Source organism: Plectropomus leopardus, chromosome 22 (assembly GCF_026936395.1).
Source record: "Plectropomus leopardus strain MGB_pleo_1.0 chromosome 22, ASM2693639v1, whole genome shotgun sequence".
Classification (NCBI taxonomy): Eukaryota; Metazoa; Chordata; class Actinopteri; order Perciformes; family Serranidae; genus Plectropomus; species Plectropomus leopardus.
The window spans coordinates 2,875,099-2,896,350 of NC_142197.1; the positions used below are offsets into that span (position 1 = coordinate 2,875,099).

At 35.4% G+C, this 21,252-nt stretch overlaps 1 protein-coding gene across 4 annotated transcripts in view; it reads left to right on the forward strand.

Annotated features, from left to right (window-relative positions):
- Nucleotides 1-21,252, forward strand: part of ptpro (protein tyrosine phosphatase receptor type O) — an 88,974-nt gene that overhangs the window by 44,039 nt on the left and 23,683 nt on the right. For 2 of the 4 annotated variants that reach the window (XM_088072545.1, XM_088072547.1), the window contains 9 exons: nucleotides 2,631-2,666; nucleotides 3,400-3,481; nucleotides 3,677-3,767; nucleotides 4,117-4,193; nucleotides 4,874-5,008; nucleotides 5,760-5,882; nucleotides 5,993-6,147; nucleotides 7,222-7,357; nucleotides 8,206-8,330. In XM_088072545.1, coding sequence (XP_087928671.1) covers nucleotides 2,631-2,666; nucleotides 3,400-3,481; nucleotides 3,677-3,767; nucleotides 4,117-4,193; nucleotides 4,874-5,008; nucleotides 5,760-5,882; nucleotides 5,993-6,147; nucleotides 7,222-7,357; nucleotides 8,206-8,310 — 940 coding nt within the window. In that variant the 3' untranslated portion in view covers nucleotides 8,311-8,330. The remainder of the gene's footprint in view (nucleotides 1-2,630; nucleotides 2,667-3,399; nucleotides 3,482-3,676; nucleotides 3,768-4,116; nucleotides 4,194-4,873; nucleotides 5,009-5,759; nucleotides 5,883-5,992; nucleotides 6,148-7,221; nucleotides 7,358-8,205; nucleotides 8,331-21,252) is intronic. The other 2 variants (XM_088072546.1, XM_088072548.1) reach the window with 1 other exon arrangement.

Genomic DNA, 21,252 nt, shown 5'->3' on the forward strand with positions numbered 1-21,252 from the left:
TATCTAATATATTGTTTAAGCACAGATATATTTTTTTCTCAAAGAAATCTTCATAATATAACTGTTATTTGATTTTACTCATTCTTATAGAAACTAATTTCATTTAATTCACGCCTAAATCTAAAACGTTTATATAGCTTCTACAGTTAATATGATCCAATGTAAAACTGCCAAAAAAAAAGTGTCATTGGCAATATTAGATATACTACATTTACAGCACTAAGTTATATGTGTATTACTCAAAGTCAATTAATTTATGAAGCTGCCTGAACATTAAATATGGTGTTCCACAAGGCTCCATATTAGGCCCCTTCTTCTTCTTAATTTACAGAAATGATAAGCTTAATGTTTGCAGCCAAAATGTTGTTTGCAGACAACACTAGTGTATCTGGACCAAATCAAAAATGTTTATTAGATATTGTGCTTCAACAATAAATATGATCTAATGTAAAACCACTAAAAACACAAGTATGATTGACAACATTTGATAAAGACTACGTTTTTACCACTTTACACCAGATTTAATGTTAAAGGCATTTTAATGATTGTATTAACTTCAGTAGTCACAAAATAAAATAAAAACATCTTCTGTAAGTGATAATTCTTTTGCAATTTGTCCAGTGTTTATCCATCAAAACTATATGCTAAATATAAAAATGTTTTTAAACTGCTAAAATACCAAATCATGCAAAGAGCTGAGTTACTTCCTTTGTATGAGTCATTACTCCTAGTTCAAGCCCATCATTTTATTGGGATTATATCAAAACTGATGTTTCCATATACAGTATAAACTTTATACACTTTATACAAAACCTACCGTACATCACCTTCGAAGACACTAACTCAGCCTCTCTTAACATCAAATCTGGTGTGCCACAAGAATCAGTTTTAGGCCTTCTGTTTTTAATGTATGTAAATTATCTTTCCTATGTTTGTTAAGTTTCCTCTAGTTTTAATTGTGTTTCTGTTTAATGAAGCTTATAGAACAAAGGAATGGGATATCAGGCTGTGATACACATGATATTTGTCAGTAGATTATTTAATTGTTGGTTTGAATCTCCACGTTTTTTTTTTTTTGACATGAACAAAATATAGAATATCACCAGACTTGTACTTTAACTCTTGAAAGCTGTGTTTTGAACTAAAAAAAAAAGAAAAAGCTTAAAAGTCCACTTCGATTGACGGGAAGTCAGCAGATGATTTTTCTGACATGTTGAACTTTGTCTTGCAATGCTGTGTCTGTGGTCGAACTCTCAAGAGAGAGTCACACTAACACTTTGGATGTAGCATGATGCTAACTGTTGATGCTAACTGCAGCTTCGCTCCATGTTTGGTGTCTGCATGCCGTCTGTCTTTCTCTTTTTGTTTGTTTACACTTAAGAAGTAGATTTTTAATATGTAGTGTTGATTTTAGTGTAGCTTTTATCTCCTATATAGCCAGTAGGCATAGATGTTGTAGTGCATGTTTCTGGTTAAAGATACACTTTCTGACTGCCAAACCCCCGAAATCTAGAATGATGTCATCAGCTCTGAGCTTAGAGGATATTTTGGGATTCGGAGAGGTGTAATGTAATCAGAGAGTGAATCTTTAAAAGACCAGATTTGAATCCAGAATGTAAATACAGAAGCATGAAGAGTAAAAAATAAAAGACTGTAAATGTAAAAAGGCTGCATGTTGGATGTGGAGGTGTTTGCACAAAACAGTTTGTTTGAGATAAATGATTTAAACAAATCACTGCGCATGATATTGATACTCTGATGTGATATTAAGGCTCTGTTCTCGAGGGTTTGACCGATGGATAGTTTTATACTAGCCTTTTAAATAAGTTAGTGGCTGCCAATATTCAAATTTTAAATGAATTCTCTAGTTTTAATTTTATGCCTGAAAATCAGATGAGCATGAGCATAAAGTTTACATAATGATATATGAAAAAAAAACTAAAAACAAATGTAGCATGTAAAACTGGATATTTGATTTTAAATAGTATTGAAATGATTGATTTTAATTTAAATGATTAAATAAATGATTTTAATTTTCAAAAATATCAGTCAGGCCTCTTTTGTGAAGTTAGGATGAAACTGATTATGAATTAATTAGAAATTAGTTAAGACTGGGATATAAATCAAATTCACTTGCAAAATCCAGTTTGCAATTTAATTAAAAAAATGAAATTCAAAGTAAAATATAATAAACATATATGGAAACTAACATTTTAATTAGGTTAAGTGATTTAAATTTAATATTGGCAGCCATTAACTTCCATACAAAAATTTCACCAAGTAGACCTTGAAAATAATTCCCATTAGTTCCCTATGATTGCACAAATAAAACACGCTTTTACACTCTTATAATTTAAATTTCAAAGGAAATCTTTGGGTATTTCTGAGCTGAGCCATAATATTTCAACATTTTAAATAATAAAACATGGTGACAATTAGAAAATTCAATCTAAGAATTTTAATTTTCATGAAGAATCAACATGCACATCGGTCAAACTCTAATGTCTGCAGACCTGTAGGTTGTGAACAATAAAGCAGGATTAGTGTTATAAAATATGATGTAATATAGTTACTGACTGATGTTTGTCAGTTTATCATCATGAGGAACTTCACGTGTTTGTATTTTATAGGAGCAAGACAGCTTTAAAGAAACGGAAGCTAACAAGGTAACAAGACTAAACGGCAACACGTGGCTCTCTGTCAGTCTGTGGGCTTCTTCATTTTGTGCTTTCATCTGTTTATTTATTTGTTTATTTATTATTTATTTATTTATTAATGTTGTGTATTTGTGTGTTCGTGTGCTGTCATCGCACTAATAACAGCCTTCAGCCAGAAGCAGACAACATCCAAACTGTTTAATCCTGCAGATTAAAGTGAAACTGCCAACAGAATATTTGACGCTCAGACGAAGAGAGAAGAGAATATGGAAATATAGACGGGCAGATCTGACAATAATACGTGTAAATACACAAAAATGGTCCAGTATAAAGACACGATGAAATTACAAGCTTGTTTCTTTGGTCTTCATTAGAAGGTTAAACGGTCGAATTAATAATGTCTTATATGAAGTCCTTAGAAATCAATAAATGAATACATCTACATTTTATTTTATTTTATTTTATTTTTCTATTTATTTAATCAACAGCAGCAGTAACACAGATGTGTCCGGCTCTGAAGAATTCTTGTCCGATATAATTTATACATATTTATGTATATGTTAAAAATCATTGTCAAAAAAATTCATTAAAATATGATTGTTAGATTTAAATATTTTGTGGGGACATTTATTAGATGTTTGTGTAGTTAAAAAAAAAGTCCCCACATTGATGGTATAAATATGAAATGCTCGTTATATTAAAGTAATTTCTGACGCACTGATGCATTATTGTGTTATTTCAGTCCCGTTCAGCTGGACGACTTTGACGCCTACTTCAAAGAAATGAGCAAAGACTCGGCCTACAAGTTCTCTCTGCAGTTTGAGGTACAAATAATCGTAGTTTTAATCAGATGTGGTGTTTTTGTGCCGAAAAGTCACACACAGTTGCACTGACGCTGTATTAAAACTCAGCTCCTGCAGCGAAGTTTCTCAGACTGGAGTCACAGATTTCTGCCTTCAAGAATTCACAGGATCAAAGTGAACGCTGCAGACGTTTTACACGTGTCGATGTGTTTTTAGGAGCTGAAGAGTGTCGGTCTGGATCTTTCCCATGATGCAGCAGACCTGCCCGTCAACAGGCCGAAGAACAGATACACCAACATCCTCCCCTGTGAGTCACAAACTGCAAAGCATCATGGGCAAAAGAGGACAAAGTCGTGTCTCAAACTGCATAACTGCGTTTATATCAACATCTAGTTGGTTTTTGTCTACAGTATGTGTTGAATGCAGTTTAAATTATGACAGTGAGACCTGTCTAATACTTTGTTTCGTCTCATTTTTAATAAAAAAATAAAGATTTGATATTCACATCAAAGACAAAACAAATCAAACACTAAACTGTTGTTTTTCTCACGGATCACGGAGGCGGTTTTGTGTTGTCTGTTTGATGTTTTCTCTGTAAATGTAACAGAGACGGCTGATAAACTGACTTTAAATCTTATGAACCTTTTTCTCCGCAGACGACTTCAGTCGGGTGAAGTTGATCTCGATGCACAACGATGAAGGTTCAGATTACATCAACGCCAACTACATCCCTGTGAGTCACTCCGTCGTCACCCTGAGGGAACATTTGGAGTGCAGATATGAAGCAGATCGCACTGATGACAAGAAACACTGTTATTTAAAAAAAAAAACACTACAAAACAACTCTCTCATGTAGAAAAGTGTCAGTTGAAGAGCCAAATAAAGTGCAGCTGTGTCCATGTTTGTGTTGTTTTCTATAGTAAGTTTTATTTTTAACTGATTTTAATTAAATCAAGTTGACCTCAAGATTTATTGGTTGTCGTAGAATATATTTGCAGGACTCAAATGACTCAAATGACTCAAAAAATTGACTAGAAAGTAGTAAAAAGTACAAGAAAATCATCTGAAAATTAGTTCAAAATGAAAGATAAAGTAAAGTAACAAACAAAAAAGACGTAGAAACAGTGCTTAAAAAAATCACGAAAAAAAATTCTAAAATTCTATATTTTTTCTATTGTTTTATTCTTTCCCCCCTAACTTTTTAGAAAAATAATTTTCTAAATCTCCAATTTTTTTTTCAATTTGTGGAACACTTTTTAAATTTTGCAAATAAAGCTAAACTTAAGTAGATATTTACCACAAAATCAATTTCCTCAGTGTTGACTAAGAAAAAAAAGGTCATATATGTGTTGTGATTAAAGATGTAATTTTGTGTTTTTTTTGACAGTAACAGAGTGTTTCTGTGTTTTTCAGGGCTACAAACACAGTAAAGAGTACATCGCCACTCAGGGGCCGCTGCCTGAAACTCGCAATGATTTCTGGAAGATGGTTCTGCAGCAGAAGTCTCCGATTATCGTCATGCTCACGCAGTGTAACGAACGACGGAGGGTGAGTCTCATTACTGCAAAAAACAGGACTGGTCTTAACCCTTTGAAACTGAGCAAATTGGTTTAATTTTTTACAAAAACATACGGGGAGAAAGAAAAAGAAAAAAAAATGACCCCAAAAAGTACTGAAAATCGAAAAAAAAAAATATATATGCATTTCTATAAAAATCATTTGAAATATATAATCATCATAATTATTATCATGTTTTTCTTTTATTTTCCCATTTTTTTCCAAAGCTAATTTTGAGGTCGTTTTCTTGTTTCTTTTATGATTTTGTTTTACAGTTTGCGGGATATTTTCTGTCACGTTGCTCACTGCCTTTTCCTGTCAGATCAAAGTACAAAAAAACCCTGACATTGATCCAGGTTTTAAAGGGTTAAATACACATTTGGGGAATTTTTACTTGAGTCTTTTCTCTTCGTGCTTCATTATTCTGCAACATTTGACACCTTTGGCTACTTTACAAATTCAGATTTTCACTTTCAAAACACATTAAAAGTTTAAGAAATTCAACATTTTTTGTTAGACAGTAAACTAGCCAACAGCTGATACGATTAGTCCTTTAATCAATCAGACAAAAAATTCATTTTAACGTCATCTTTTATTTAAAAACATTTCATGGTGTCAGCTTCACAAACATGAAGATGTGCTTCTTTTCCTTTTAATAATTTCCATAATTTTAATGTTGAAGATGAAACTGTGGGCTTCCTCTCTGATCAGAATGATCTCTGGATATATTTGCTGTTTCCAGGTGAAATGTGATCACTACTGGCCGTTCACAGATGAACCGGTGATGTACGGAGAGATCAGTGTGGAGATGCTCTCTGAAACCGAGTCTCCGGAGTGGACCATCAGGAAGTTCAGACTGGGATACGTGAGTACCGGTCTCCGGGGGTCGGGGGTCGGGGGCCCGGCGGGAGGCGAACGCTGCGGCTTCATGTTGTACGTTCACATATTCTCATCGATGTTCGTCTCCTCCTGCAGGCTGATGAGAGTCAGGACGTGCTGCACCTGAACTACACCTCATGGCCCGATCACGGCGTCCCCACGGTCAACGCCATCGAAAGCATCCTGCAGTTCGTCCACATCGTCCGTCAGCAGGCAAACAGGACCAAAGACCCCATCATCGTCCACTGCAGGTCAGGATTCTGCAGAGGGTCACACGGAGCTCCGACAGTTTCCAAAAACACAGATATTATCTTAACATTATACTCGAGTTAACCCCTTGAAACCCGAAAAAGCATGTGAAGAAGGCAACGAGAAATGAAAGAAATCATCCAAAAATTAGCAAGAAATTTGTAAAAGCAAGAAAATGTTCCTGAAAATAATCAAACAAACATAACAAAACAAAAAAGAAATAAGTAATGACCCAGAAAAAGCCAAGAAAAATTATAATAATTTTGTAACATCATTTTTATAATGTAATTATGATCATTATAGATATAGTTTTTCCTTGTTTTTTTTTTTTAAATATGTTTTTTGTTTGCTCATTGCTTTTTTCCCTTCATGTTTTGGAAGAAATTGGACCATTTTTCAACAATTCAAATACTCGTGAAAGCCGTCTGAAAAGAAAAGTGATGTCACTCCGAGTTTCAAAGGGCTAAACAAAAATGTTTTTTTGGATGTTGCTGCAAACAGATCTGTAATGTTCTTCATCAGAAAAACTAAAATAATTTTATTTATATAGCACCTTTAAAAACACAGTTTACAAAGTGCTTTGACAAACAAGGCAAACGGAGGCCGTAAGCCCCAGAAATTAAAACAGCTTACTATGTTTTCAAATCAGTGAATTATCTTCGATATGTTCGACATTTTTTTAACATCTTAAATTCAGCTTGTCAACTCAACGATAGTAAACTGGCAAGCCTTTAACCAATAATAAACGTTCAGTGTTCGGTACTTTAAGTAACTTTATAAAACTGTAAAAATCGAAAAATAATTTTAAATCACTTATTTAAAAACAGTTAAATAATCACATTATTTCCTTTAGAACAAAAACAAAGTTGCTGGTTGTTATTCAGCATCGTGTGTCCATTCACGAGCAGGAGGTCGTTATCCCGCCCTGACAATCACAGCCATAAAAATGCTTTTAGACGGATGATGTAATGCGCATTGTGTCATCCGTTTCCTCTGGTTTTGGCTGCCATCATGACTCCTGTCGTTACAAAGATATCAGCAGAGGTTTGATGTCTGTGTCCGTGTCTGTGGTTCAGTGCCGGAGTCGGCCGGACGGGGACGTTCATCGCTCTGGACCGTCTCATGCAGCACATCAGGGAACACGAGTTTGCAGATATCCTGGGGATGGTGTCCGAGATGCGTTCACATCGTCTGTCTATGGTCCAGACCGAGGTGAGAGCTGTTGGTTTAGACTCACTGTAGTTCAGGGATGCTTGACTGGCTTCTATGACGGCCTCTTTTGGAAAATGACGGGAGGCCTGCAGCCCCATACACACAAGGGTTTCAGACAATTTCTAGGATTTAAGAGTGAGTTCATGATTTAATGAGATTTCTCAATATTTAGGACATTTCTAGGATTTAGACATTTCTAGAAACTGAGGACATTTGTAGGATTTTAGGACATTCCTGGGATTTTAGAACTGTTCTAGGATTTTAGGACATCTCTGTGTTGCAGGACATTTTTTCAAAATTCAGGAGATTTCTGGGATTTTAGGACATTTCTAGGATTTTAGGACATTCCTGGGATTTTAGGACGTTTCTAGGATTTTAGGTTGTTCCCAAGAATTTAGGACGTTTCTAGAATTTTGAGAACATTTCCAGGATTTGAGGTTATTTCTAGGATTTTAAGACTTTTCTGGTATTTTAGGACATTTCTAGAAATTTAGGACATTTCTAAGATTTTAGTACATTTCTAGGATTTTTGGATATTTGTGGGATTTTAGGTCATTTGGGATGTTTTTTCTGTGTCTTTTCACACAGAAAAAGCAAACCAGAGCGCATCAGTAAAAGTTAACATATCTCCTCTTAGTGGTTTGACGTGTCAGGAAGAAGCTCCTGTCCGCCCAAATATCAAAGATCTAGTCCTGTTTCTTGTGTGGCACTAGGCAGAGAGAAGGAAAACGAACCAGAGTCCAATTCAAAAACGCCATACAACACAGGTTTGAAAATGCCCTTCAAACTACAAATGTCCCTGAGACAGTGTCTGTGTGTGGACAAACGCTCGTCTTTTTTGTCTGCAGGAGCAGTACGTGTTCATCCATCAATGTGTCTTGTTGATGTGGCAGAAGAAGAAGCAGCAGTCCATCACCTCTGACGTCATCTACGAGAACGCCAGCAAGACATAATGGTGGAGGCTCCTCCAGACGTGAGTCGCAGTGATGCCACACACGAACATCTTAAAACGATGATGCACACAAACATCGCATAAAAATGTCAGCAGAAAGCTCATAGTATAGTAAGTTATAGAAAAAACGAATGTTTTCAAACGAATACATCATAAAAAGTCATATTATATGACAAAAAACAAAAACAAAAAGTCATAGTAAAGTGTGTGTCGAAGTTTGTGTCGAAAAATGTGGAAAAACATAACAACATAATATACTACGCCATAAAAAGTCATAGCTTACGATGTCAAAAAAATGCCAAAAAAGTGAGAGTATGTCATAAAAATGAAATAAAAGGATTAATGGAGTATGTTATAAAAACATGTAAAACCAAAGTTACTGTGTTTCACGTGTTGATGCTGTCCTGTATGCCCATATTGCTTTCAGTGGGTTTTAACATCTCCAAAATGGAGAAAAATTCGTAAATCTATGAGATACCGTTTCCAGCCCATCGTCTCGTCATCCTTCCTGGACTTCGTGGCGTCGTCAGAATCTGAAGTTTACACAAACAGGCGTTATGTCCGTTACCGCAGGAGCTTCATTAAAGCTGCAGCTGACAAAGGTGGAAATCACACGAGGCAAAAGTGATTTAAACAATGTTATTATTTCAAGCTTTAACATAAACAATGACTTAAAAGTACAACACATCGAAAAAAGGTATTAAGGTAATGTTACAATGTTTTTGGCCTTTGTTTCGACATTGTATGTTATGGCGCCACTCTACAAGCTATAATAAGTGGTTATTAGGCATTTTTAGGACATGTCAAAATTTGACATTCTTCACCTTACTATACTATGCAGTTTTTGGCCATTTTATTGACATACCAAATTACGACTTTTTTGGCCTTTGTTTCGCCATTGTATGCTATGGTGCGACTCTACAACCTATAATAAGTAGGTTTCAGCCATTTTTAGGACATGTCAAAACTTGACATTCTTCACCTTACTATACTATGCAGTTTTTGGTCATTTTTTTAAAATGCTAAATTATTTAAATTAAATTAACAATGACTTAATAGTACAACACATCGAAAAAAGGTATTAATGTAATGTTACGTTTTTGGCCTTTGTTTCGACATTATATGCTATGGCGCGACTCTACAAGCTATAATAAGTAGGTTTCAGCCATTTTTGGGACATTTCGAAATTTGACATTTTTGCCATACTATAGCCTTGGTTTTCGGGTCATTTTTTCGACTAACCGTATTATGTTGTTTTTGGCTTTTTTTTTTTTAACTTTCTGTGCTATGGCGTGTTTCAGTGCGCTATTTCATACAGTTTAAAATCATTTTCAGCTGTTTTTAGGATGTGTCATTTTTTGACATTTTTGCCATACTATAGCCTTGCTTTTCGGGTCATTTTTTTGACTTGCTGTTTTATTGTGCTTTTGGCCGTTTTTGCAACTTTCTATGCTATGGCGTGTTTCAAAATGCTATTTAACGCAGTTTTAAGCTATTTTCAGCGTTTTTTGGGACGTGCCATTTTTGACATTTTTGCCATTCTATAGCCTTGCTTTTCGGGTCATTTTTTCAACTTTCTGTATCATTGTGTTTTTGGCTGTTTTTGCAACTTTCTATGCTATAGCGTGTTTCATCACGCTATTTAATGCAGTTTTAAGCTATTTTCAGCTGTTTTTGGGATTTGTCCTTTTTTGACATTTTTGCCATACTATAGCCTTGCTTTTCGGGTCATTTTTTCGATTTACCATATTATGTTATTTTGGCCGTTTTTGCAACTTTCTATGCTATGGCGTGTTTCAGCACGCTATTTAATGCTGTTTTAAGCTATTTTCAGTTGTTTTTGGGACGCGCCCTTTTTTGACTTACCGTATTATGTTGTTTTTGGCTTTTTTAAAAAACTTTCTATGCTATGGCGTGTTTCAGCACACCATTTAACGGTCATTTTTTCAACTTGTTGAATTATTGTGTTTTTGGCTGTTTTTTCAACTTTCTATGCTATGGCGTGTTTCAGCACTCTATTTCACTGTGTTTTAAGCTTTTTTTAGCTGTTTTTGGGACGTGACATTTTTGACATTTTTGCCATACTATAGCCTTGCTTTTCGAGTCATTTTTTCGACTTACCATAATATGTTGTTTTTGGCCTTTTTTGAAACTTTCTATGCTATGCCGTGTTTCAGCGCGTCATTTAATGCTAATTTAAGCTATTTTCAGCATTTTTTGGGACGCGTCCTTTTTTGACATTTTTGCCATACTATAGCCTTGCTTTTCGGGTCATTTTTTCGACTTGCCGAATTATTGTGTTTTTGGCGTTTTTTTTTAAACTATCTATGCTATGGCATGTTTCAGCACGCTATTTAATGCATTTTTAAGCTATTTACAGCGTTTTTTAGGACACGCCCTTTTTTGACATTTTTGCCATACTATAGCCTTGCTTTTCGGGTCATTTTTTCGACTTGCCAAATTATTGTGTTTTTGTACGTTTTTGCAACTTTCTATGCTATGGCGTGTTTCAGCACGCTATTAAACTGTGTTTTAAGCTATTTTCAGCGTTTTTTGGGACGTGTCCTTTTTTGACATTTTTGCCATACTATAGCCTTGCTTTTCAGGTCATTTTTTCAACTTGCTGTATTATTGTGTTTTTGGCGTTTTTTTAAAACTTTCTATGCTATGGCGTGTTTCAGCACGCTATTTAATGCTGTTTTAAGCTATTTTCAGCGTTTTTTTGGGGATGTGTCCTTTTTTGACATTTTTGCCATACTATAGCCTTGCTTTTCGGGTCATTTTTTCAACTTGCTGAATTATTGTGTTGTTGTACGTTTTTGCAACTTTCTATGCTATGGTGTGTTTCAGCACGCTATTTAATGCAGTTTTAAGCTATTTTCAGCGTTCTTTGGGACGCACCCTTTTTTTACATTTTTGCCATACTATAGCCTTGCTTTTCGGGTCATTTTTTCAACTTGCCGAATTATGTTGTTTTTGGCCTTTTTTTAAACTTTCTATGCTATGGCGTGTTTCAGTGCGCTATTTAATGCAGTTTTACGGTATTTTCAGCGTTTTTTGGGACGCGCCCTTTTTTGACAATTTTGCCATACTATAGCCTTGCTTTTCGGGTCATTTTTTCGACTTGCTGCATTATTGTGTTTTTGTACGTTTTTGAAACTTTCTATGCTATGGCGTGTTTCAGCACGCCATTTAATGCAGTTTTAAGCTATTTTCAGTGTTTTTTGGGACGTGTCCTTTTTGACATTTTGCCATACTATAGCCTTGCTTTTTGGGTCATTTTTCAACTTGCTGTATTATGTTGTTTTTGGCGTTTTGCAACTTTCTATGCTATGGCGTGTTTCAGCACGCTATTTAATGCTGTTTTAAGCTATTTTCAGCGTTTTTTTGGGGATGTGTCCTTTTTTGACATTTTTGCCATACTATAGCCTTGCTTTTCGGGTCATTTTTTCAACTTGCTGAATTATGTTGTTTTTGTACGTTTTTGAAACTTTCTATGCTATGGCGTGTTTCAGCATGCCATTTAATGCAGTTTTAAGCTATTTTCAGCATTTTTTGGGACGCGCCCTTTTTTGACATTTTTGCCATACTATAGCCTTGCTTTTCGGGTCATTTTTTTCAACTTGTTGAATTATTGTGTTTTTGTACGTTTTTGAAACTTTCTATGCTATGGCGTGTTTCAGCACGCCATTTAATGCAGTTTTAAGCTATTTTCAATGTTTTTTGGGACGCACCCTTTTTTGACATTTTTGCCATACTATAGCCTTGCTTTTCGGGTCATTTTTTCAACTTGCCGAATTATGTTGTTTTTGGCCTTTTTTGAAACTTGCTATGCTATGGCGTGTTTCAGCACGCTATTTAATGCAGTTTTAAGCTTTTTTTTAGCTGTTTTTGGGATGTGACATTTTTTGACATTTTTGCCATACTATAGCCTTGCTTTTCGGGTCAATAATTCACCTTGTTGAATTATAGTGTTTTTGTACGTTTTTGAAACTTTCTATGCTATGGCGTGTTTCAGTGCGCTATTTAATGCAGTTTTAAGCTATTTTCAGCGTTTTTTGGGACGCGCCCTTTTTTGACATTTTTGCCATACTATAGCCTTGCTTTTCGGGTCATTTTTTTCAACTTGTTGAATTATTGTGTTTTTGTACGTTTTTGAAACTTTCTATGCTATGGCGTGTTTCAGCACGCCATTTAATGCAGTTTTAAGCTATTTTCAGCGTTTTTTGGGGGACGTGTCCTTTTTTGACTTTTTTGCCATACTATAGCCTTGCTTTTCAGGTCAGCATTTTTTCAACTTGTTGAATCATGTTGTTTTTGCGTTTTGAAACTTTCTATGCTATGGCGTGTTTCAGCACGCCATTTAATTGATTTTAAGCTATTTTCAGTGTTTTTGGGATTTGTCCTTTTTGACATTTTTGCCATACTATAGCCTTGCTTTTGGTCATTTTTCAACTTGTTGAATTATTGTGTTTTTTGGCCTTTTTGAAACTTTCTATGCTATGGCGTGTTTCAGTGCGCTATTTAATGCAGTTTTACGGTATTTTCAGCGTTTTTTGGGACGCGCCCTTTTTTGACAATTTTGCCATACTATAGCCTTGCTTTTCGGGTCATTTTTTCGACTTGCTGCATTATTGTGTTTTTGTCCGTTTTTGAAACTTTCGATGCTATGGCGTGTTTCATCACGCTATTTATTGCAGTTTTAAGCTATTTTCAGCGTTTTTTGGGGGACGTGTCCTTTTTTGACTTTTTTGCCATACTATAGCCTTGCTTTTCGGGTCATTTTTTTCAACTTGTTGAATTATTGTGTTTTTGTACGTTTTTGAAACTTTCTATGCTATGGCGTGTTTCAGCACGCCATTTAATGCAGTTTTAAGCTATTTTCAGTGTTTTTTGGGACGCACCCTTTTTTGACATTTTTGCCATACTATAGCCTTGCTTTTCGGGTCATTTTTTCGACTTGCCGAATTATGTTGTTTTTGGCCGTTTTTGCAACTTTCTATGCTATGGCGTGTTTCAGCACGCCATTTAATGCAGTTTTAAGCTATTTTCAGCTGTTTTTGGATTTGTCCTTTTTGACATTTTGCCATACTATAGCCTTGCTTTTCGGGTCATTTTTTCAACTTGTTGAATTATGTTGTTTTTGGCCTTTTTTGCAACTTTCTATGCTATGGCGTGTTTCAGCACGCTATTTAATGCAGTTTTAAGCTATTTTCAGCGTTTTTTGGGATTTGTCATTTTTTGACATTTTTGCCATACTATAGCCTTGCTTTTCGGGTCATTTTTTTCAACTTGTTGAATTATTGTGTTTTTGTACGTTTTTGAAACTTTCTATGCTATGGCGTGTTTCAGCACGCCATTTAATGCAGTTTTAAGCTATTTTCAGCTGTTTTTGGGATTTGTCCTTTTTTGACATTTTTGCCATACTATAGCCTTGCTTTTCGGGTCATTTTTTCGACTTGCCGAATTATGTTGTTTTTGGCCTTTTTTGCAACTTTCTATGCTATGGCATCTTTCAGTGCGCTATTTAATGCAGTTTTAAGCTATTTTCAGCTTTTTTTGGGACGTGACATTTTTTGACATTTTTGCCATACTATAGCCTTGCTTTTCGGGTCAATAATTCAACTTGTTGAATGATAGTGTTTTTGGCCGTTATTGCAACTTTCTATGCTATGGCGTGTTTCAGCACGCTATTTAATGCAGTTTTAAGGTATTTTCAGCTGTTTTTGGGATTTGTCCTTTTTGACATTTTGCCATACTATAGCCTTGCTTTTCGGGTCATTTTTCAACTTGTTGAATTATTGTGTTTTATGCGTTTTGAAACTTTCTATGCTATGGCGTGTTTCAGCACGCCATTTAATGCAGTTTTAAGCTATTTTCAGTGTTTTTTGGGACGCACCCTTTTTTGACATTTTTGCCATACTATAGCCTTGCTTTTCGGGTCATTTTTTCGACTTGCCGAATTATGTTGTTTTTGGCCGTTTTTGCAACTTTCTATGCTATGGCGTGTTTCAGCACGCCATTTAATGCAGTTTTAAGCTATTTTCAGCTGTTTTTGGGATTTGTCATTTTTGACATTTTGCCATACTATAGCCTTGCTTTTCGGGTCATTTTTCGACTTGCCGAATTATGTTGTTTTTGGCCGTTTTTGCAACTTTCTATGCTATGGCGTGTTTCAGCACGCTATTTAATGCAGTTTTAAGCTATTTTCAGCTGTTTTTGGGATTTGTCCTTTTTTGACATTTTTGCCATACTATAGCCTTGCTTTTCGGGTCATTTTTTCAACTTGCCGAATTATGTTGTTTTTGGCCTTTTTTGAAACTTTCTATGCTATGACGTGTTTCAGCGCGTCATTTAATGCAGTTTTAAGTTATTGTTGGCGTTTTTTTGGACCGGTCCTTTTTTGACAATTTTGCCATACTATAGCCTTGCTTTTCAGGTCAGCATTTTTTCGACTTGCCGAATCATGTTGTTTTTGGCCGTTTTTGCAACTTTCTATGCTATGGCGTGTTTCAGCACGCTATTTAATGCAGTTTTAAGCTATTTTCAGCTGTTTTTGGGATTTGTCCTTTTTTGACATTTTTGCCATACTATAGCCTTGCTTTTCGGGTCATTTTTTTCAACTTGTTGAATTATTGTGTTTTTGTACGTTTTTGAAACTTTCTGTGCTATGACGTGTTGCAGCGCGTCATTTAATGCTAATTTAAGCTATTTTAAGCGTTTTTTGGGACGGGTCCTTTTTTGACATTTTTGCCATACTATAGCCTTGCTTTTCGGGTCATTTTTTCGACTTGCCGAATCATGTTGTTTTTGGCCGTTTTTGCAACTTTCTATGCTATGGCGTGTTTCAGCACGCCATTTAATGCAGTTTTAAGCTATTTTCAGCGTTCTTTGGGACGGGTCCTTTTTTGACAATTTTGCCATACTATAGCCTTGCTTTTCGGGTCATATTTTCGACTTGCCAAATCATGTTGTTTTTGGCCGTTTTTGAAACTTTCTGTGCTATGGCGTGTTTCAGCACGCTATTTAATGCAGTTTTAAGCTATTTTCAGCTGTTTTTGGGATTTGTCCTTTTTTGACATTTTTGCCATACTATAGCCTTGCTTTTCGGGTCATTTTTTTCAACTTGTTGAATTATTGTGTTTTTGTACGTTTTTGAAACTTTCTATGCTATGGCGTGTTTCAGCACGCCATTTAATGCAGTTTTAAGCTATTTTCAGCTGTTTTTGGGATTTGTCCTTTTTTGACATTTTTGCCATACTATAGCCTTGCTTTTCGGGTCATTTTTTCAACTTGCCGAATTATGTTGTTTTTGGCCGTTTTTGCAACTTTCTATGCTATGGCGTGTTTCAGCACGCCATTTAATGCAGTTTTAAGCTATTTTCAGCGTTCTTTGGGACGGGTCCTTTTTTGACATTTTTGCCATACTATAGCCTTGCTTTTCGGGTCATTTTTTTCAACTTGTTGAATTATTGTGTTTTTGGCCGTTTTTGAAACTTTCTATGCTATGGCGTGTTTCAGCACGCCATTTAATGCAGTTTTAAGCTATTTTCAGTGTTTTTTGGACGGTCCTTTTTGACATGTTTGCCATACTATAGCCTTGCTTTTCAGGTCAGCATTTTTTCGACTTGCCGAATCATGTTGTTTTTGGCCGTTTTTGCAACTTTCTATGCTATGGCGTGTTTCAGCACGCTATTTAATGCAGTTTTAAGCTATTTTCAGCTGTTTTTGGGATTTGTCCTTTTTTGACATTTTTGCCATACTATAGCCTTGCTTTTCGGGTCATTTTTTTCAACTTGTTGAATTATTGTGTTTTTGTACGTTTTTGAAACTTTCTATGCTATGGCGTGTTTCAGCACGCCATTTAATGCAGTTTTGAGCTATTTTCAGTGTTTTTTGGGACGGGTCCTTTTTTGACATTTTTGCCATACTATAGCCTTGCTTTTCGGGTCATTTTTTCGACTTGCCGAATTATTATGCTTTTGGCCGTTTTTGCAACTTTCTATGCTATGGCGTGTTTCAGTGCACTATTTAATGCAGTTTTAAGCTTTTTTCAGCTGTTTTTGGGATTTGTCCTTTTTTGACATTTTTGCCATACTATAGCCTTGCTTTTTGGGTCATTTTTTCAACTTGCCGAATTATGTTGTTTTGTATGTTTTGAAACTTTCTATGCTATGGCGTGTTTCAGCACGCCATTTAATGCAGTTTTAAGCAATTTTCAGCTGTTTTTGGGATTTGTCCTTTTTGACATTTTGCCATACTATAGCCTTGCTTTTCGGGTCATTTTTTTCAACTTGTTGAATTATTGTGTTTTTGTACGTTTTTGAAACTTTCTATGCTATGGCGTGTTTCAGCACGCCATTTAATGCAGTTTTAAGCTATTTTCAGCGTTTTTTGGCCTTTTGACATTTTTGCCATATCTATAGCCTTTTTGGTCTATTTTCAGGTCATTTTTACTTGCTATTTCATGTGTTTTTAGCCGTTTTTGAAACTTTCTATGCTTTTATGGCGTGTTTCAGCATGCTATTTAATTTTTAAGCTATTTTCAGCTATTTTTTTTGGGATTGTCCTTTTTGACATTTTGCCATACTATAGCCTTGCTTTTTGGTCAATTTTTCAACTTGCGAATTATGTTGTTTATGGCCGTTTTGCAACTTTCTATGCTATGGCATGTTTCAACGCCATTTAATGCAGATTTTAAGCTATTTTCAGCTGTTTTTGGGAATGCCCTTTTTGACATTTTGCCATACTATAGCCTTGCTTTTCAGGTCATTTTTTCAACTTGTTGAATTATGTTGTTTTTACGTTTTGCAACTTTCTATGCTATGGCGTGTTTCATACGCTATTTAATGCAGTTTTAAGCTTATTTTCAGCTGTTTTTTGGGACGGGTCCTTTTTGACATTTTTGCCATACTATAGCCTTGCTTTTGGTCATTTTTCGACTTGCGAATTATGTTGTTTTTGGCGTTTTGCAACTTTTCTATGCTATGGCGTGTTTCAGCACTATTTAATGCAGTTTTAAGCTATTTTCAGCGTTTTTGTATAGGTCCTTTTTGACATTTTGCCATACTATAGCCTTGCTTTTTGGTCATTTTTTTCGACTTGCGAATTATGTTGTTTTTGCCGTTTTGCAACTTTCTATGCTATGGCGTGTTTCAGCACGCCATTTAATGCAGTTTTAAGCTATTTTCAGCGTTTTTGATTGGTCCTTTTTGACATTTTTGCCATACTATAGCCTTGCTTTTCGGGTCATTTTTTCAACTTGTTAGAATTATGTTGTTTTATGCCTTTTTAACTTTCTATGCTATATGGTGTTTCAGCACGCTATTTAATGCAGTTTTAAGCTATTTTCAGCTGTTTTTTAGGATCCTTTTTTGACATTTTGCCATACTATAGCCTTGCTTTTTCGGGTCATTTTTTTCAACTTGGTTGAATTATTGTGTTTTTATGCCGTTTTGAACTTTCTATGCTATGGCGTTGTTTCATACGCTATTTAATGATTTAAGCTATTTTCAGCTGTTTTGGATTTGTCCTTTTTGACATTTTGCCATACTATAGCCTTGCTTTTGGTCATTTTTTCAACTTGTTGAATTATTGTGTTTTATGCGTTTTTGAAACTTTCTATGCTATGGCGTGTTTCAGCACGCTATTTAATCTGATTTTTTAAGCTATTTTCAGTGTTTTTTGGGATTTGTCCTTTTTGACATTTTGCCATACTATAGCCTTGCTTTTCGGGTCATCATTTTCGACTTGTTGAATTATTGTTTTTTATGCGTTTTGAAACTTTCTATGCTATGGCGTGTTTCAACACCATTTAATGCAGTTTAAGCTATTTTTCAGTGTTTTTTGGATTTGACCCTTTTTGACATTTTTTGCCATACTATAGCCTTGCTTTTCAGGTCATTTTTTGACTTGCGAATTATGTTGTTTTTGGCGTTTTGAAACTTTTCTATGCTATGGCGTGTTTCAGCAACGCCTATTTAATGCAGTTTTAAGCTATTTTCAGTGTTTTTTAGGTCCTTTTTTGACATTTTTGCCATACTATAGCCTTGCTTTTTGGGTCATTTTTTCAACTTGCCGAATTATGTTGTTTTTGGCCGTTTTTGCAACTTTCTATGCTATGGCGTGTTTCATGCCTTCTATTAATGCAGTTTTAAGCTATTTTCAGCGTTTTTTAGAATTTTGTACGACATTTTTGCCATACTATAGCCTTGCTTTTTGGGTCATTTTTTCAACTTGTTGAATTATGTTGTTTTTGGCCGTTTTTGCAACTTTCTATGCTATGGCGTGTTTCAGCACGCCATTTAATGCAGTTTTAAGCTATTTTCAGTGTTTTTTGGGACGCACCCTTTTTTGACATTTTTGCCATACTATAGCCTTGCTTTTCGGGTCATTTTTTCAACTTGCCGAATTATGTTGTTTTTGGCCTTTTTTTAAACTTTCTATGCTATGGCGTGTTTCAGCACGCCATTTAATGCAGTTTTAAGCTATTTTCAGTGTTTTTTGGGATTTGCACCTTTTTTGACATTTTGCCATACTATAGCCTTGCTTTTTCGGGTCATTTTTTCAACTTGTTGAATTATTGTGTTTTATGCGTTTTGAAACTTTCTATGCTATGGCGTGTTTCAGCACGCCATTTAATGCAGTTTTAAGCTATTTTCAGTGTTTTTTGGGACGCACCCTTTTTTGACATTTTTGCCATACTATAGCCTTGCTTTTCGGGTCAATTTTTCAACTTGCCGAATTATGTTGTTTTTGGCCTTTTTTTAAACTTTCTATGCTATGGCGTGTTTCAGCACGCCATTTAATGCAGTTTTAAGCTATTTTCAGTGTTTTTTGGGACGCACCCTTTTTTGACATTTTTGCCATACTATAGCCTTGCTTTTCGGGTCATTTTTTTCAACTTGTTGAATTATTGTGTTTTTGTACGTTTTTGAAACTTTCTATGCTATGGCGTGTTTCAGCACGCTATTTAATGCAGTTTTAAGCTATTTTCAGTGTTTTTTGGGACGCACCCTTTTTTGACATTTTTTCCATACTATAGCCTTGCTTTTTGGGTCCTTTTTTGCGACTTGCCGAATTATGTTGTTTTTGGCCTTTTTTGCAACTTTCTACGCTATGGCGTGTTTCAGCACGCTATTTAATGCAGTTTTAAGCTATTTTCAGCGTTTTTTGGGACGGTCCTTTTTGACATTTTGCCATACTTTTGCCGTGCTTTTCGGTCATTTTTTTCAACTTGTTGAATTATTGTGTTTTTGTCCGTTTTTGAAACTTTCTATGCTATGGCGTGTTTCAGCACGCCATTTAATGCAGTTTTAAGCTATTTTCAGTGTTTTTTGGGACGCACCCTTTTTTGACATTTTTGCCATACTATGGCCTTGCTTTTCGGGTCATTTTTTCGACTTGCCGAATTATGTTGTTTTTGGCCGTTTTTGCAACTTTCTATGCTATGGCGTGTTTCAGCACGCTATTTAATGCAGTTTTAAGCTATTTTCAGCTGTTTTTGGGATTTGTCCTTTTTTGACATTTTTGCCATACTATAGCCTTGCTTTTTGGGTCATTTTTTCAACTTGCCAAATTATGTTGTTTTTGGCCGTTTTTGCAACTTTCTATGCTATGGCGTGTTTCAGCACGCTATTTAATGCAGTTTTAAGGTATTTTCAGCATTTTTTGGGACGCGCCCTTTTTTGACATTTTTGCCATACTATAGCCTTGCTTTTCAGGTCAGCATTTTTTCGACTTGCCGAATCATGTTGTTTTTGGCCGTTTTTGCAACTTTCTATGCTATGGCGTGTTTCAGCACGCCATTTAATGCAGTTTTAAGCTATTTTCAGCTGTTTTTGGGATTTGTCCTTTTTTGACATTTTTGCCATACTATAGCCTTGCTTTTTGGGTCATTTTTTCAACTTGCCGAATTATGTTGTTTTTGGCCGTTTTTGCAACTTTCTATGCTATGGCGTGTTTCAGCACGCCATTTAATGCAGTTTTAAGCTATTTTCAGCTGTTTTTGGGATTTGTCCTTTTTTGACATTTTTGCCATACTATAGCCTTGCTTTTCGGGTCATTTTTTCAACTTGTTGAATTATTGTGTTTTATGCGTTTTGAAACTTTCTATGCTATGGCGAGTTTCAGCACGCCATTTAATGCAGTTTTAAGCTATTTTCAGTGTTTTTTGGGACGCACCCTTTTTTGACATTTTTGCCATACTATAGCCTTGCTTTTTGGGTCATTTTTTCAACTTGCCGAATTATGTTGTTTTTGGCCGTTTTTGCAACTTTCTATGCTATGGCGTGTTTCAGCACGCTATTTAATGCAGTTTTAAGCTATTTTCAGCGTTTTTTGGGACGGGTCCTTTTTTGACATTTTTGCCATACTATAGCCTTGCTTTTCGGGTCATTTTTTCGACTTGCCGAATTATGTTGTTTTTGGCCGTTTTTGCAACTTTCTATGCTATGGCGTGTTTCAGCACGCCATTTAATGCAGTTTTAAGCTATTTTCAGCGTTCTTTGGGACGCGCCCTTTTTTGACATTTTTGCCATACTATAGCCTTGCTTTTCGGGTCATTTTTTCGACTTGCCGAATTATGTTGTTTTTGGCCTTTTTTAAAACTTTCTATGCTATGGCGTGTTTCAGCACGCTATTTAATGCAGTTTTAAGCTATTTTCAGCGTTTTTTGGGACGCACCCTTTTTTGACATTTTTGCCATACTATAGCCTTGCTTTTCGGGTCATTTTTTTCAACTTGTTGAATTATTGTGTTTTTGGCCGTTTTTGCAACTTTCTATGCTATGGCGTGTTTCAGCACGCCATTTAATGCAGTTTTAAGCTATTTTCAGCTGTTTTTGGGATTTGTCCTTTTTTGACATTTTTGCCATACTATAGCCTTGCTTTTCGGGTCATTTTTTTCAACTTGTTGAATTATTGTGTTTTTGTACGTTTTTGAA